The following is a 19,015-nucleotide window of genomic DNA, read 5'->3' on the forward strand; positions in this document are numbered from 1 at the left end:
CATGGAGGGATCAGAAGTGGAGAGTGAGAGCAGCTTCAAGTTCCTGGGTGTCAAGATCTCTGAGGATCTAACCTGGTCCCAACGTATTGATGTAGTCATAAAGAAGGCAAGACAGCGGCTATAATCTATTAGGAGTTTAAACTGATTTGGCAAGTCAACAAATACACTCAAAAACTTCTATAGTTGTATCATGGAGAGCATTCTGACAGGCTGTATCACTGTCTGGTATGGAGGGGCTACTGCACAGGACCAAAAGAAGCTGCAGAAGGTTGTAAATCTAGTCAAATAAACATGTACAAATAAGCTGGATGAACTCAGCAGGTCAGGCAGCATCCGTTGAAAGGAGCAGTCAACGTTTCGGGCCGAGACCCTTCATCAGGACTAAAGAAGGAGGGGGCAGGGGCCCTATAAAGAAGGTGGGGGGAGGGTGGGATGTGCCAGGTGAAAAACCAATTGGAGGAAAGATCAAAGGGTGGGGGAGGGGAAGCAGGAAGGGGATAGGCAGGAGAGGTGAAGAAGGAATGTAAGGGGAAAGCACCCTCACCCTCTCCCCACCTTTTTTATAGGGCCCCTGCCCTCTCCTTTAGTTCTGACGAAGGGTCTCAGCCCGAAACGTTGACTGCTCCTTTTAACGGATGCTGCCCGGCCTGCTGAGTTCATTCAGCTTGTTTGTACATGTTTATTTGACCACAGCATCTGCAGTGTACTTTGTGTGTAAATCTAGTCAGCTCCATCTTGGGCACTAGCCTACAAAGTACCCAGGATATCTTTAGGAAGCGGTATCTCAGAAAGGCAGCGTCCATTATTAAGGACCTCCAGCACCCAGGGCATGTCCTTTTCTCACTGCTACCATCAGGTAGGAGATACAGAAGCCTGAAGGCACACACTCAGAAACAGCTTTTTCCCCTCTGCCATCCCATTCCTAAATGGACTTTGAAGCTTTGGACACTACCTCACTTTTTTAAATATACAGAATTTCTGTTTTTGCACATTCTTAAATAATCTATTCAATTTATGTAATTGACTTGTTTATTTATTATTATGTTTTATTTTATGATTACTATTTTTTTCTGTCTCTGCTAGATTATGTATTGCTGCTGCTAAGTTAACAAATTTTACGTCACATGCCAGTGATAATAAACCCGATTCTGATGATCATATAATCATATAACAATCACAGCACGGAAACAGGCCATCTCGGCCCTCCTAGTCCGTGCCGAACTCTTAATCTCACCTAGTCCCACCTACCCGCACTCAGCCCATAACCCTCCACTCCTTTCCTGTCCATATACCTATCCAATTTTACCTTAAATGACACAACTGAACTGGCCTCTACTACTTCTACAGGAAGCTCATTCCACACAGCTATCACTCTCTGAGTAAAGAAATACCCCCTCGTGTTTCCCTTAAACTTTTGCCCCCTAACTCTCAAATCATGTCCTCTCGTTTGAATCTCCCCTACTCTCAATGGAAACAGCCTATTCACGTCAACTCTATCTATCCCTCTCAACATTTTAAATACCTCGATCAAATCCCCCCTCAACCTTCTACGCTCCAATGAATAGAGACCTAACTTGTTCAACCTTTCTCTGTAACTTAAGTGCTGAAACCCAGGTAACATCCTAGTAAATCGTCTCTGCACTCTCTCTAATTTATTGATATCTTTCCCATAATTCAGTGACCAGAACTGTACACAATATTCCAAATTTGGCCTTACCAATGCCTTGTACAATTTTAACATTACATCCCAACTTCTGTACTCAATGCTCTGATTTATAAAGGCCAGCGTTCCAAAAGCCTTCTTCACCACCCTATCTACATGAGACTCCACCTTCAGGGAACTATGCACTGTTATTCCTAGATCTCTCTGTTCCACTGCATTCCTCAATGCCCTACCATTTACCCTGTATGTTCTATTTGGATTATTCCTGCCAAAATGTAGAACCTCACACTTCTCAGCATTAAACTCCATCTGCCAACGTTCAGACCATTCTTCTAACCGGCATAAATCTCCCTGCAAGCTTTGAAAACCCACCTCATTATCCACAACACCTCCTACCTTAGTATCATCAGCATACTTACTAATCCAATTTACCACCCCATCATCCAGATCATTTATGTATATTACAAACAACACTGGGCCCAAAACAGATCCCTGAGGCACCCTGCTAGTCCCGATAAACAATTATCCACCACTACTCTCTGGCATCTCCCATCTAGCCACTGTTGAATCCATTTTATTACTCCTCCTCAACCCCATTTCTTGGCTTTCTCCCCATAACCTTTGATGCCACGTCCAATCAAGAACCTATCTATCTCTGCCTTAAATACACCCAATGACCTGGCCTCCATAGCTGCACGTAGCAAAAAAAAAATCACCACCCTCTGGCTGAAGAAATTACTCCATATCTCTGTTTTGTTTTGAATGAATGCCCCTCTATCCTGAGGCTTGTCCTCTTGTCCTAGACTCTCCCACCAGGGGAAACATCCTTTCCACATCTACTCTGTCTAGGCCTTTCAACATTCAAAAGGTTTCAATGTGATCTCCCCTCATCCTTCTAAATTCCAACGAGTACAGACCCAGAGCCATCAAACTTTCCTTGTATGATAACCCTTTCATTCCTGGAATTATCCTTGTGAACTTCCTCTGGACCCTCTCCAATACCAGCACATCTCTTCTAAGATGAGGAGCCCACTACTGTTCACAATATTCAAGGTGAGGCCTCACCAGTGCCTTATAAAGCCTCAGCATCACATCTTTGCTCTTGTATTCTGGACCTCTTAAAATTTATGCTAATATGGCACTTGCCTTCCTCATCACCAACTTAACCTGCAAGTTAACCTTCAGGGTGTTCTGCACAAGGACGCTCAAATTCCTCTGCATCTCAGATTCCTGGATTTTCTCCATTTAGAAAATAGCCCGCACATTTATTTCTACTACCAAAGTGCATAACCATGCATTTTCCAAAATTGTATTTCATTTGCACTTTCTTGCCCATTCTCCTAATCTAAGTCCTTCTGCATCCTACCTGCTTCCTCAACACTACCTGCCTCTCCACCAAATAGTACAGACTAAATTATAAAAGCAAGGATGCAATGCTGAGGCTTTATAAAGCACTGGTCAGACAACCTTTGGAGTATCGTGAGCAGTTTTGGGCTCTTTATCCAAGAAAGGATGTACTGGCATTGGAGGAGATTCACAAGAATGATCCTGTGAAGGTATTAACCTGAGCAACATTTGATGGCTCTGGGTCTGTGCTCGCTGGAGAATGAGGGGGGGATTTTAGTGTAACCTATCAAATATTGAAAGGCCAAAAAAGAGTAGATGTGGAGAGGATATTTCCCTTAGTGGGAGAGTCTAGGACCAGAGGGCATAGTCTCTGAAAGCAAGGTCTTCTCTTTAAAATGGAGATGAGGAGAAATTCCTTTATACAGAGGGTGGTAAATCTGTGGAATTCATTGCCACTGATGGCTTTGGAGGCCAAGTCATTAGGTATATTTAAGGCAGAGGTTGATAGGTTCTTGATTAGTAAGGGTGACCAAGGTTACAGGGAGAAGGCAGGAGAGCAAAGTTAGGAGGAAAATTAAACCAGCCATGATGGAATGAAGGAGCAGAATGGTGGGCTGAATGGCTTAATTCTGCTCCTACGTTTTATGGTCTTATGGTAAGGAAAGTGAGAGAGTTGGACAGCAGAAGTGAAAGAGAAGGCCAGTGCTGAGGGAACATCAACTGGGCTAGGCCAAAAAAACAGAACCACTGTTCTACATTTACTGCAGTTAGAAATGATGTGAAACAGAAATCTTTCCTTCAGATAAATCACACTCATTGAGGAAATTGGAGACTGAATGCTGGCCAGGGAATTTAAACTATACAATTTCTTTAATGCAACAATTTAAAGCTGCAAGTTTAGAAACAGAAGATTAGACCATAAGACACAGGAGCAGAATTAGGCCATTCAGTCCTTTGAGTCTGCTCCACCATTCCATCATGGCTGATTTATTATCCCTCTCAACCTCACTGCCTTTTCCCCAATGGCTGACCACTGATTTATAAAGCTTCGGCTTCACATCCTTGCCTTTGTACTCTAGTCCTCTAGTAATGAATGCTAACATTGCATTTGCCTTCCTTACCACCAACTCAGCATGCAAGAAAACCTTTAGAGAATCAGTACAAGGACCCCCAAGTCCCTCTGAACCTCTGATTTTTGAATTTCTCCCCCTTTATTCCTTCTACCAATGTGCATGACCATACACTTCCCTGCACTGTATTCCATCTGCCACTTCTTTACCCATTCTCCCAATATGTCCAAGTCCACCTGCAGACGCCCTGCTTCCTCCACCTATTTTCACATTGTCAGGGGGTATATCCATGAGGGTTAGGTGACGTTAGATGTTAGGTGGGGCTGTACAGTAGCATAATGGTTAGCACCAACGATCAGAAGGTTGCAGCACAACTCTTATCGCTGTTTGTATGTTCTCCCCATGGCCACATGGGTTTCCGCTGGGTGTTCCGGTTTCCTCTCATTTTCTGAACACACATAGGTTAGGGTTAGTAAGGCACGGACATGCAGTGTTTGTGCTGGAAGTATGGCATTTGTAGTCTGCCCCACCCTGCACATCCTCAGATTGTGTTGTTTGTTGATGCAAACAACATATTTCACTTATTGTTTCAATGTACGTATGACAAATAAATATAATTTCTAATCTAGAGGTGATTATCAGGAAGTGCTTCTATGCATGGAAATATAAACATCTCTACCCTTAAAAGCTGTTAAGTATTTCAGAACTGGGATTAATTGAGTTTTGTTAGGAAAGAGTGTAACGGTTTACAGAATCAAAGAATTGACGGGTTTGTGACCAAGCTGATGATACGAAGGTAGATGGAGGGGCAGGTAGCTTTGAGGAAGCAGGGAAGCTACAGAAGGACTTAGATAGAGCAGATAAGTGGCCGATGATATACCATGTCAGCAAATGTACGGTCATACACTTTGGTAGAAAAAAATAAAAGCATGTGCTTTTCTAAATGGAGAGAAAATTCAAAAATCTGAGGCACAAAGGGACTTGTACAGGATTCCCTAAAGGTTGAGTCAGTGGTGAGGAAGACAAATACGATGTTAACATTCATTTCAAGAGGACTAGAATATAAAAGTAAGGATGCAATGTTGAGGCTTTAAAAGCACTGATGAGGCCTCACTTGGAGCATTGTGAGCAGTTACGAGCCCGTTATCTTAGAAAGGATGTGCTGACATTGGAGGGGGTTCCATGGAGGTTTACAAAAATGATTCTGGAATTGAAAGGCTTGTCATATGAGGAGCATTTGATGGCTCTGGGCCTCTACTCACTGGAATTCAGAAGAATGAAGGGAGGACCTCATTGAAGCCTATTGAATGTTGAAAGGCCTCGATGGAGTGAATGTGGTGAAAATGCTTCCTACAGTAGAGGAGTCTAAGACCAGAAAACACAGCCTCAGAATAGAGGGACATCATTTAGAATGGAGATAAGAAGGAATTTCTTTAACCAGAGAGTGGTGAATCTGTGGAATTCATTGCCACAGGTGGCTGTGGAGGCAAAGTCATTGGGTATGTTTAAGACAGAGGTTGATAGAATCTTGATTAGTCAGGGCACAAAAGGATTCAGGGAGAAGGCCGAAAGATGTAAACAAGGTTGAAAGAATACAGAGAAAAATTACAAGGTTGTTGCCCGGTCTGGAGGACCTGAGTTATAAGGAAAGATTAAATAGGTTAGGGCTGTATTCCTTATAACATAGAAGATTGGGAGGAGATTTAATAGAGGTATTCAAAATTATAAGGGGGACAGATAGGGTAAATGTAAGCATGTGTTTTCTGCTGAGTTGGGTGGAACTACAACCAGAGATCATGGGTTAAGGGTGAAAGGTGAAAAGTTTAAGGAGAACATGAGGGGAAACTTCTGGATGGGCCAAAGGGCCTGTTTCTGTGCTATCCTTTTATATGACTATGTGGTTGAAAGGGAAAATAAATTATCTATGAAGGAATGGCAGAGCAGACTCGATGGGCCAAATGGCCTAAATGTGCTCTGATATCTTATGGTCTTAAGTAAAATGGAATTGACATAGATTACTCATTTTACAAGAACCAAACAGCTGAGTGGCTGCTATTGCTTACATTTGCCCTGTTAATTGTTCAATCCCTATTCACAGGACTGCTCTGACCAGGATTCCCACCCTACCTCCTCCTCACTGAATGGCCTTGATCCTTGGGCATTTTAATCCTTCTACATTAAGCCACTGTGCTCTGCTTTCCTGATACTTGTTTGTTGACTAGTTTGGTTTCAGTGAAGACCACAGACCATAAGATAAAGAAGAATATGATATGGCTGCATCACTATCCCTCTCAACCTGATTCCCCTACACCCTTGACACCCTTACTAATCAATAACCTATAATCCTTCTCTTTAAGTATATCCATTGACTTGGTCTCCATAGCTGTCCATGGTAATGAATTCCACAGATTCACTGCCCTCTGGCTAATGCAATTCCTCCTTATCTCCAAAGAAACGTCCTTCTATTGTGAGACTGCCCTCTGGTCCTAAACTCTCTTACTATAGGAAACACCCTCTCCACATCCACTCTATCTTGGCCTTTCAATATTTGATAGGTTTCCATGAGATCCTCCCCCACCCCAGCCCCCCCATTCTTCTAAACTCCAGCAAGCATCGGCCCAGAGTCATCAAACACTCCTCATATATTAATCCTTTCATTTCTGGGATCATTCTAATGAGCTAACTCTGGACGCTCTCCAATGTCAGCATAGGTAGTCTTCCTTTGGTAGGTAAACCAGAATCCCAATATCTCCTACTCACTATAGAGTAATGGAAAGCAGACCTAAGCATGGTTCTGCTTTGCATCCAAGAGATGCTCAGAAGAAAAGGTGCACAGAATCAGTGTCCCTCAATGCGTGCCACTAAATAAATTTGGGTTCACCAAAACCCAAAATTCCATCACCTTACTCCTGCCTATCACACGTAGGATAAAATCTTCACACCTCTAACAGAGAGAAGCATAACTCACCAGAGGAGACAGTGATGGAGGGATGGAATGGTACAAATCGAAAAACAGCTGCAGGGTTGATGAGTCCAAGAAAGCTGTTGAAAGAAAGTGAAGATTTTAACTCAGCAGCCTTAAAGCAAGGATGATAAAATAAATTATTAAAACATTGTAAAGTGCAGTTGAGCACCTGCCTATTGCTGAACACGTAAAACATACACTACCAGTTTGTAAGGATTCGGTTACATAGGTAGATGCTTACCTATCTCAGCTTCTCATTATATAGTTCTTGCCATATAACTAGTCATAAGGATCGATTCTATTACAAAGGGTTCTACTCTGTCACTGGGAAAGTCCATCAACTCAGCAACAGCAGACAAGCTCATCTCCTCTGCTACAAATATTAAACCTAGGACAAACCCCCTTGTTTTGCAATTGATACATAACAAATTGTTCATTCATTTGCAGAAATGCAGACTGGATCAAAAAGTAAAACGGAAATGTATTTGTGCAGTATCTTATCACATCTGTAAAACCTTCCACTTGACTCACAGCCAGTAAACCACGTGGTTTCCATTGGCTTGTACTGAAACACAGCTTTCACTTTACATAAAGATCTCACAGACAGCAAACATGATCAAAGGTGATTAAAGGATTAGTGCTGGCTAGCCATTACAGGAGAATTTTCCTAATGCTTCTGATGCTGCCTTGGGATCTTTACTTTAAGTTCACCTAAAAGGAAGCTAGCCCTGAGTTTAACAAAGATGTTATCTTAGGCAGTGCAGTAATTCCTTGGTACTGCACTGGAGTGACTACTTGGAATTTGAGCTCTAAACCCAGATAAGCAAGTAATCGGAGGAAGGATGACGGTATGGAGCAATAAAATACAGAGTGACAAAGGTACATGATGCATATTCACAAGACTTTGATCGTGTGGGATAGAAACTATTTGTCACAACTAAAAGGCAAGCTCCCATTATTCTTTTTTAAAGAAAATAGGCAATGAGCAAAAGTAGAAGTTCTGTATCAGCTGGAGAACTACACTCTCCTTTACTTCTTCCTCTCCTACCTCATGCCTTCCTAATTCCTCTAAGCTCTTTTACTCCTTTTCTTAAAGATTAAATGGGGCATGTTGCTTGTATCAAACACAAAAGTCTAATTTTAAATCTTCCTGTCAGAAGATTTTCATCTGTAGGTACGTCTTTCATTGCTGGGCTCGATCCCAGGCACATGTGCTCAACGTCTATCCTCAGCACCTCACTCAGCAGGTGCAAACGTTTCCAGCAGTTTGGTGGCATCATCAGGTATATGACAACACTGAAACATCTCTTCTGCTAGTCTTGCAGGCATCAATATTACTAAGCTGCAACAAGATTCAGTCCTGATGAAGAGTCTTGGCCCAAATTGTTGATTGTTATTCCTCTCAGTAGATGCTGCCTGACTTGAAATGCTGGAGGAACTCAGCATGTGCATTAGTCAAAATTCAACTTTGTTTATCACGCATACCTCAACACTCACAATGAAATGTATCATTTACATTTTCAACCAACACACCCAAGGAGCAACCTGCACTTGTCACCACACATTCCAGCACTAACATATGCCCATTGCGCTCCACAGAACAACATAGAATACAACAAACAAGAAAACAGCATCAACAGGACAAGCCCAGTTCCTTGCTCTTATGCGCGCGCGCACACACACACACAAACAATTGTGAACCTTTAGGTTAAAGAGATGCAACTGACTGGGTTTCTCTGGTGATTCATCTTGAACAAGGGGACTTATTTATAAGGAACCGTTCATTTAAAAACAAGATACTTAGAAATTTCTTCAGAGAATAGTGAATGTCTGGACCTCTCGGCGCCAGGGCCGTGGCGACAAAAATCATTAGAAATACTTACAGTATATTTACAAAATGTGACAGATCATTGAGGTACATTCACAAACCACCCCACTCCCCACACTCAGCCCCAATGACCCTGTGATCTCAGTCTCTGAGGCCAAGATGACAGCATCTTTCAAGGAGGTGAATCCTCAGAAATCATCTGACCCAGACATCACACCTGACCAAACACTGAAAACCTGTGCTATTTGAATGACCGTAGTATTTACAGATATCGCAAATTTTTCGTTTTGGCAGTCTGAGGTACCACTGCTTCAAACTTACTTTTGCCCAAGAAAAATGAGGTAACCTGCCTCAGTGACTGCTGTCCAGTAGCACTTACAGTACTGTGCAGAAGTCTTAGGCATGTTAAAAAATATGTAAAATGCTTTCAAAATAACAAAATTATAAGTTTCTACATATTGAAAAAATTACTATGAACAGCAGTAATAAAAAACTAAACCAAATCAATATTTAGTATGATCACCCCTTGTCTTTAAAACTGCATTAATTCTTAGGTACACCGTAGTGCAGTTTTATAAGAAAATCATCTCGTAGGTTGTTCTAAGCAGCTTGGAGAACTTGCCACAAATCTTTTGCAGATATGACTGTCTCACTTGCTTCTGTTCTCTCCAGGTAATTCCCACCTTGATGATGTTGATATCAGGGCTCTGTGGAAGCCATACCATCTGAAACCATATTACAAAAAATCTAGGGTGCCTAAGACTCTTGCACAGTACTGTGAAGTGCTTCGAGAGGTCATGCTTGAGGAGTGACCTGAAGCACAAGCATCATCATGGGAAGACATTACCAGGTGAATAAAGGAAAAGGTCAAGAGTCCTTAGGAAAAAAATGTAACATCCTCACTGATTTCTGGGAATCTTGGCTGGTGACTGTTTATTGAGGAGACAGCAATTAGGATGGCATGAAGAACTTCCAAACTGATGTGATGTGATCATAGAGGCTCAGCATAAACAGTGTGTACCACCACCACCTACAAGCCTCCATGGTCAAGAACCTCCTGCCCCCTTGTGCAAGAATTAAGTTTCCCCACATATCAAGCATTCAGAATTCACAACAGAAGCAAATCACGGATCCTGAGGTATTGCCAGAAAAGGAAGTGATTAGATGTAATGTAATTTGGAGTTAATAATGCATCTAGTAACTGTGTTTCAAACCCACTAGACAGGCAAGGGTATTAGATATTTAATATCTCTAATTTGCAATGTAAATATCCTATTGCATATTAAGATACAAGTGAAGCCAATCCTGCAATCAAAATGTGAGAATTACATTGCAGAATGGTGAGAGTTTTCTGTCATTAAGATAGGATACAGCTTACTTGGCCATAATGAGATTGCAGCCAGCTAGCTCTTTAATCAACAACTTGACAGTGTGAACTGTGGCTCCATGGGATGACTTTGCCACAAAATGTCAAGGGCTCTAACATAAGGCCTTACCCCAAATAGGTATACACTCAGTTTTGTACCAAATACAGCCCCAAATGATGTCATTTGGTGACTTTATTGAGGTGAAATTCCTGTCTGCTCCAATAAAGGGACATAAAAGAGCAGGCAAAATGTCCAGTATGGTGACTGATCTTTACCCCAGCAACAAACCAAGTGCAGGGTGCCTGGTCACTTACTGCATGGTTTGTGTAATCTTGTAATGAAACAATTGTTCTTTCTGTTATTTATATAATGTCAAGATTCTAAAATTTATCAGTCACAAATACTTTGGGATACCATGGTCATGAAATACCTGAATAAATCTAAGTTCACCCACCATCTCAAATTCAGTAATTCAGCCCACTGAAAGATACAGCTGGAATCTAGCAACATGGAGCATTTATACAGCCAAGTATTCGAGGTGGTACAGTAACCACTGGTAGCCCCCACCAGTGGCGGCTGCGCACACAGAACTCCAGGGACTCCAAGGGAATGTCAATATTTGCAAAGGTGACTGGGAGGGTAACAGTATTTACAGTTGTTAGATTAAAAAGGAATGTTGCAGTTTGTACTCCTGCACATCTCTAAGCTCAAGTTTGTAATACAAGCAGCAGAAAGAAATACGAGTAGTCATTATTTTTATACCTTAAACATGAAATATTTCAGAATTCTGTAACTGCTTAGGAACAAAAGCAGCAAGCGCTACAATGCTTCACGTGCCAATGACTGAACAACTTCAAAAATACTAAGTCCCAATAAGCTTTGCAATGGGTGAACTGCAGCAGTTAACATAACTGCTTTACAGCACCAGTGAACACCAATTGGACTTTGATTCCCGCTGCTGTCTTTAAAGAGTTTCTACGTTCTCCTTAGGACCATGCCCCAACACAATCCTTACTGATTTGATTTCATGTAATAGTTGATGTCCGTTCATTCTTTATGTGCTTATTCATATGAAGCAAACGATCATGCTCTTTCCATGACCGTGCTTTTTCTTGGCAAATTTTTCTACAGAAGAGGTGTGCCATTGCCTTCTTCTGGACAGTGTCTTTACAAGATGGGTGATCCCAACCATTATCAATACACGTCAGAGATTGTCTTCCTGGCTTCAGTGGTTCCATAACCAGGACTTGTGATATGCACCAACTGCTCATACAACCCTCCACCACCTGCTCCCTTGGCTTCATAAGACCCTGATCAAGAGAGGGGGCTAAGTAGCTGCTACACCTTATCCAAAAGTGACCTGCAGGCTAGCGGAGGGAAGGAGCACATTAAATCTCCTTCGGTCGTCCTGTACATTAAAAATGGGTTGGAGATACATGTGCAAATAAAGGCAATCTTTAATCTTTTAAGTAAAACTGGATGACCCGACATAATTGTTCCCTTGTTTTGAATATTTATTGATTCCTAATAATCCAACATGACAAAGCCCAGGGAAGTCTAAATCATTTTTCAGTTTCAGAGCAGGTAATTGTTCCAAACTTCATGCATTAGTGCTCACACATGAATCCAGCTCATCTTCCCTTGTTTTACAACTTGTTAAGGTTGAGAGACTTTTCAAAGAATGGCTTTTCTAGTACCACTGAAAAGTACAACTTGCAACAGGCATGCATTTATTTAAGTGCAAAAGGACAGCATGTTTCCTGGATTGATCAGAATGTGGTGTTGAAAGTGACAAAAACCTTATACATTTAGACAGAACTTCAGGTTTTTATTTTCAGAATGGAGATAGTCATTGAATCCCCTTAATATTTGAGTACCGAGCAACTTTTCAAGATATGTGCAGGCATGCAAATGTGGGCAGGGAAATGACAAGTGGAATTTAATCTAGACAAGTGTGAGATGTTGCAGTTTGGAAGGTTAAATCTAAAGCAGCACAGGTCAGCAGCACAGGAGCGCCGCAGGGGACCATGCTCTCTCCGGTCCTGTTCACCCTGTACACATCAGACTTCCAATATAACTCGGAGTCTTGCCATGTGCAGAAGTTCGCTGATGACACGGCCATAGTGGGGTGTGTCAGGAATGGACAGGAGGAAGAGTATAGGAAACTGATACAGGACTTTGTGATATGGTGCAACTCAAACTACCTGCGTCTCAATATCACCAAGACCAAGGAGATGGTGGTGGACTTTAGGAGATCTAGGCCTCATATGGAGCCAGTGATCATTAATGGAGAATGTGTGGAGCAGGTTAAGACCTACAAGTATCTGGGAGTACAGTTAGACGAGAAGCTAGACTGGACTGCCAACACAGATGCCTTGTGCAGGAAGGCACAGAGTCGACTGTACTTCCTTAGAAGGTTGGCGTCATTCAATGTCTGTAGTGAGATGCTGAAGATGTTCTATAGGTCAGTTGTGGAGAGCGCCCTCTTCTTTGTGGTGGCGTGTTGGGGAGGAAGCATTAAGAAGAGGGACGCCTCACGTCTTAATAAGCTGGTAAGGAAGGCGGGCTCTGTCGTGGGCAAAGTACTGGAGAGTATAACATCGGTAGCAGAGCGAAGGGCGCTGAGTAGGCTACGGTCAATTATGGAAAACCCTGAACATCCTCTACATAGCACCATCCAGAGACAGAGAAGCAGTTTCAGCGACAGGTTGCTATCCATGCAATGCTCCTCAGACAGGATGAAGAGATCAATACTCCCCAATGCCATTCGGCTTTACAATTCAACCGCCAGGAGTAAGATATGTTAAAGTGCCGGGGTTAGGACTCAATGTATTTAAGTAAACTACTTAAGATCTTTTTAAAAGCTATTATTAATGCTTTTTGAGAGGGTGATTTTAGATGCATATCATATTTTTACTGAGTTAAGTATCGTATGTAATTAGTTTTGCTACAATAAGTGTATGGGACATTGGAAAAAATGTTGAATTTCCCCATGGGGATGAATAAAGTATCTATCTATCTATCTAAAGAGAAAGCATACAGTAAATGACAGGAGCACTAATACACAGGGATATTGGGATGTAAGTCTCCAGCTCCCTGAAAATGGCAACACAAATCAATAGGATAGTAAGGAAGGCACAAGGAATTCTTGCCTTCATTAGTCAGGGCATTCAGAAGTCATGTTACAGCTACATAAAACTCTGATTAAGCCACATGGAGTCTTGTATGCAGCTCTGATCACTACACTACAGTACATGGAGGCTTTGGAGACAATGCAGAAGAGGCTCACCAGTATGTTGTCTGGATCGGAGAGTATGTGCTATAAGGAGAGTTTAGAAGAATTTGGATCGTTTTCTCCGGAGCTTCAGAGGCTGAGGGGTGACTTGAGAAGCATATTCAATTATGAGAGGCATGGACACAGCTCATATGGTTAGAACGTATCAGGCAAATGGGCTTTGGTCAAGTCCCGAAAGATCTGCTGCATGGACAGCTGGCAGAGGGTGCATGCCCAGTTGGTTGCCCACAGCTTCACTTCAAGGGCAGCTATAAAAAGGATCTGAAGGTGGCCAACATCAAACAACTGGGAAGACATAGCAGATGACTGGGCTGGCTGGAGTCTGGCAATTCAAAAAAGCATGCAAAGAGCAGAAAAGTACCCACATCACTGAGCTAGCTGCCAAGAGAGCTCGATCAAAGGAGAGGGCCACTCCAACCAGATGCCCATCTTCCTTCACCTGCAGCCAGTGTGGAAGAGACTGTCTTCTGGAGTGGAACTCCTCAGCCACACTAGGAAGTACAGCACCAGAAGCTGACTTCTCCCACCATCTTTCGAGACAGAAGACAGGGGAGATAGTAATTTTCCCAGGGTCCAATACAAGATAGCATAAGATGAGAGGGGGAAATTTAAAGCAGACTTATATGGCATAGTTCTTGTTTCTTTTACAGAGAGTGGTAGATGCCTTGAATGTGCTGCCAAAGGAAATGGTTGAAGCAGATACATGGATATAGGTAAAAGGAGGGCTGTGTAGGAGGCAAGGGTGACATTGAACTTAGTGAATGTTCAAAGGTCAACAAAACTCTTTGGCCACAAGCCAAAGGGCCTGTTACTGTGTGTACTGTTCTATGTTCTTTGTTTAGATATGTTAAGCAATGAAAGCATTTAGACAGACACATGAATTGGCAGGGAATTGAGCAATATAGGCCACATGCAGGCAAATGAGCAGTTTGGTACTGTAATGTTCTATGTTGTAAGATTAGAATAGGGTGTTCGCAGTTTTTGAGTACAACATGCTTAAAGGTCACTGCAGCAATAAATCAGAATCAGGTCTAATATCACAGTGAAATTTAACTTTGCAGCAGCTGTACAATGCAATACATGATAAATATAGAAAAAAATAAATGAATTAAAGTATATGAAACCTCTTTTTACCAGGCATCAATAGAAACATGGCTTGTTAGCCCCTTGCTAACAGGCACTGGACTCAGTCCTGAGAAAACCACCTTTCTCATACTCTCTGCATCTATGGTTGGTGTGACCTGGGTCCCACCAAAACCAGGAAGTTGGGATGTTTTGACTACCCGCACCCCGATCTGAGCAAATACTGTGTAAATACTGCCCACTTGCAATTATCCGTCACCAAGAAATAACAGGTTATACACTACATACAATTATAAAGAAGGTATACTGATGAATGTCAATTTAATCAAACCATTATTAAAGAAGAAAGAAACAAACAAAAGAGCCCATTATAAATAAAACAGTCAAATACGAATAAGGTTGGAGTTTAGATCTTTTACTCACAGTGTAAACTCCCATTCACTTATCACCTGTAGAGTTTCCCATCTCAGACTCCATCCAGCCGTGCATTCCAGTTGGATCAAATCCCTCGGCTGGTTCCCTTGAGCTTCTTCTTTCTCCACCTCCTGCAGAAAAGACCTCAACACACCCCAGTGTCTGTCACAAAACCTCCCCACCCAGCTTCCTCTAGAACCTTTTCGCAATTCCACCATCCTAATTGGATGACTTGACAGTCCTAAGTTGAACACCACAACCCTCATCTTTAACGGTAACCTAAGCATTATCAGCAGAACACACTGATTCTACAGAATGCCATTAAATGAACTACCCTAACCTACTGTATACAAAACATGTCCTGGTTAAGATTTTACTGCTAATGTGTAGGGTAGTTCATTTAATGGCTTTCTGTACAAGCAAGTGTATTTTACATGCCAATGAGAAGAGGGAATGTCCTGGGTGGTGGGGGAGGGGGGTCTTTAACGATGGATGCTCCCTTCCTGAGGCATCGCTCCTCGAAGATGTCTTGGATACAACTGTTTGCAACTTACTTCGATCCTGTGTAGTAGCTCACCTGCCCCCCCATACCACATGCTGATGCAGTCAGGATGCTCTCCATGGTACAGCTGTTTGAGTGTTTTAAGTGACAAACAAAATCTCAAACTCCTAATGCAACATAACCACTATCTTGCCATCATTATAGCTGCATCAATATGTTGTGACCAGGTTAGGTCCTCAGAGATACTGACACCCAGGAACTTGACCATGTCTCTGTGTCACTTCAGACACCATATAACAATTACAGCACGGAAACAGGCCATCTCGGCCCTTCTAGTCCGTGGCACTGTCCACTAGTTTAGAGCATTCTATCAAGTTCTTTAAATGTGAGGTTTTTGCTGCTTAATATATCTAATTAGAGAGAGCTAAAATAAAAATTGAAAATTGTCAAAAATACAAGGGTTCAGAAAAAAAAATTCAAGGAATCACAAAACACTCTTTCACAAGATTCTTCACGAGAATAACTTGGATGTTCTGAAGTTAATAGCACACCAAATAAAAATATCAGGAGAACTCATAAGACAATTAATATTAAGAACACAGCCGCAAGTTTCACTAACTGTGAATGTTCTGAGGCACCTACGCTTCCGGCTATAAGACTCTTCCAACACGATTCCCTCCATCAGCTGGAGGAGACAACAAAACACTGTGCATTTTGCTGTCTGATAAGGAAGGTGATGGCTGAAACCAGGGGTGTGCTGCTCAGATAGATAGAAAGTGGGACAAGGAAAGGACAGCGGATTGAGTGGGTAAAGTGCATGGGTTATAGGCAGATGGAACCGGATAGAGAAGAGGCAAGAGGCTGGGTTATAGAGGGTTGGGGTGGAAACAGATTGGAAATAAGGGAAAGTGCAAGAGAATCAGGAGAGAAAGGAACAAAGGGGATGAAACAAGTGATGCTGTTACTAGTGCATCCCCACTGCCTTCATTGGGGAAAGCTGATCACAACCTGGTTTTGTTACAGCCCCGATATAAATCAATTGTGATGAGGCATCCCACTACCACACGCTCTTTTAGGAAGTGGACTCCTGAAGCTGAACAGGCCCTGAGAGACTGCTTTGGTACTACTAACTGGGATGTACTGCAAGGGGGGCTCTGTGGGGGCGTTGAGGAGGTCACTGAATGCACAACGGACTATATTAACTTTTGTGTGGATGCAGTTGTTCCTGTTAGAACTGTTCGCTGCTATCCGAATAATAAGCCCTGGATCACTAGTCACATCAAAGGCCTCCTAAACCAGAAGAAGAGGGCCTTTAAAGATGGTGATCGGTTGGAGCTTAAAAGAGTTCAGAAGGAACTCAGAGTACAGATAAGGGGGGCAAAGGAGCAGTATAGGAGGAAGCTAGAACAAAAGCTGCAGAAAAAAAGCATGAAGGAGGTGTGGGATGGGATGAAGATCATCACCGGATGCGGTGCAAAGCGGGGGGCGAACATAAGTGGAGATGTGGAGAAAGCGAACCAGCTGAACAACTTCTTCAACAGGTTCGACAGCTCAATCTCATCCTCACCGCAGAAATCCACACCAGACTTACTTCCCTCACAGGAAAATAGCCACTCACAGGAGACCTTGCCCACGCCCAGGATTACGGCTGCACAGGTGGAAGGTCAACTGAGGAAGATCTGTACCAGCAAGGCGGCTGGACCGGATGGAGTTTCCCCACGATTACTGAGGGCCTGTGCGACTGAGCTGGGAGAACCACTACAGCGCATCTTCAACATGAGCCTGGAGCAGAGAAGAGTACCCAGACAGTGGAAAACATCCTGTATTGTCCCGGTACCGAAGAAACCACAACCAAAGGAGTTGAATGACTTCAGACCTGTTGCCTTGACGTCGCACGTTATGAAGACCATGGAGCGGCTGATAATACAGAATCTGAGGCCACAAACCAGGCACGCACAGGATCCCCTTCAGTTTGCATATAAGGAGAAGGTGGGAGTGGAGGATGCTATCACGTATTTGCTGCACAAATCACTCTCTCACCTAGAGGGGGTCAGTTGTGCTGTGAGGATTACATTCCTTGACTTCTCTAGTGCCTTTAACACCATCCAGCCCAAGATCTTAAGGCACAAACTAACGGAGATGGGAGTAGACTCTCACATGGTGGATTGGATAGTGGACTACTTGACAGATAGACCTCAGTATGTGCGGTTGGGAGACTGTAGGTCTGACACGGTGGTCAGCAGCACAGGGGCGCCGCAGGGAACCGTACTCTCTCCGGTCCTGTTCACCCTGTACACATCAGACTTCCAATATAACTCGGAGTCCTGCCATGTGCAGAAGTTCGCTGATGACACGGCCATAGTGGGGTGTGTCAGGAATGGACAGGAGGAGGAGTATAGGAAGCTGATACAGGACTTTGTGATATGGTGCAACTCAAACTACCTGCGTCTCAATATCATCAAGACCAAGGAGATGGTGGTGGACTTTAGGAGATCTAGGCCTCATATGGAGCCAGTGATCATTAATGGAGAATGTGTGGAGCAGGTTAAGACCTACAAGTATCTGGGAGTACAGTTAGACGAGAAGCTAGACTGGACTGCCAACACAGATGCCTTGTGCAGGAAGGCACAGAGTCAACTGTACTTCCTTAGAAGGTTGGCGTCATTCAATGTCTGTAGTGAGATGCTGAAGATGTTCTATAGGTCAGTTGTGGAGAGCGCCCTCTTCTTTGTGGTGGCGTGTTGGGGAGGAAGCATTAAGAAGAGGGACGCCTCACGTCTTAATAAGCTGGTAAGGAAGGCGGGCTCTGTCGTGGGCAAACTCGAGAGTTTAACATCGGTAGCTGAGCGAAGGGCAAACTCGAGAGTTTAACATCGGTAGCTGAGCGAAGGGCGCTGAGTAGGCTACGGTCAATTATGGATAACTCTGAACATCCTCTACATAGCACCATCCAGAGACAGAGAAGCAGTTTCAGCGACAGGTTACTATCGATGCAATGCTCCTCAGACAGGATGAAGAGGTCAATACTCCCCAATGCCATTAGGCTTTACAATTCTACCGCCAGGACTTAAGAACTTTTTAAAAGCTATTATTAATGCTTTTTGAGATAGTGATTTAGATGCATATCATATTTTTTACTGAGTTAAGTATTGTATGTAATTAGTTTTGCTACAACAAGTGTATGGGACATTGGAAAAAAGTTGAATTTCCCCATGGGGATGAATAAAGTATCTATCTATCTATCTATCTATCTACTTTGGTTTGTGTTTGGCCTCATTCTGCCAGTGGAGGGTACCGGTACCGGGGAGGAGAAATGAAATGGCTGGGAACTGAGAGCACAGGATGGCTACAGGTTACTCGGCAAAGAGGTCGCCCAGTCTGGGCTTGGTCTTGCTGATGTAGAGGAGGCCACATTGAGATTATTGGGTGGAACAGACGAAGTTGGAGGAGATGCATGTGTATCTCTGTCTCACATGGAAAG

General features: G+C 43.0%; 1 protein-coding gene across 1 annotated transcript in view; it reads right to left on the reverse strand.

Annotated features, from left to right (window-relative positions):
* Positions 1–19,015, reverse strand: part of xpo7 (exportin 7) — a 191,711-nt gene that overhangs the window by 91,752 nt on the left and 80,944 nt on the right. Inside the window, exon 8 of the mRNA XM_073061943.1 lies at positions 7,049–7,122. Within this exon, the coding sequence (XP_072918044.1) occupies positions 7,049–7,122 (74 nt within the window). The remainder of the gene's footprint in view (positions 1–7,048; positions 7,123–19,015) is intronic.

Source organism: Hemitrygon akajei, chromosome 1, assembly GCF_048418815.1.
Source record: "Hemitrygon akajei chromosome 1, sHemAka1.3, whole genome shotgun sequence".
NCBI lineage: Eukaryota > Metazoa > Chordata > Chondrichthyes > Myliobatiformes > Dasyatidae > Hemitrygon > Hemitrygon akajei.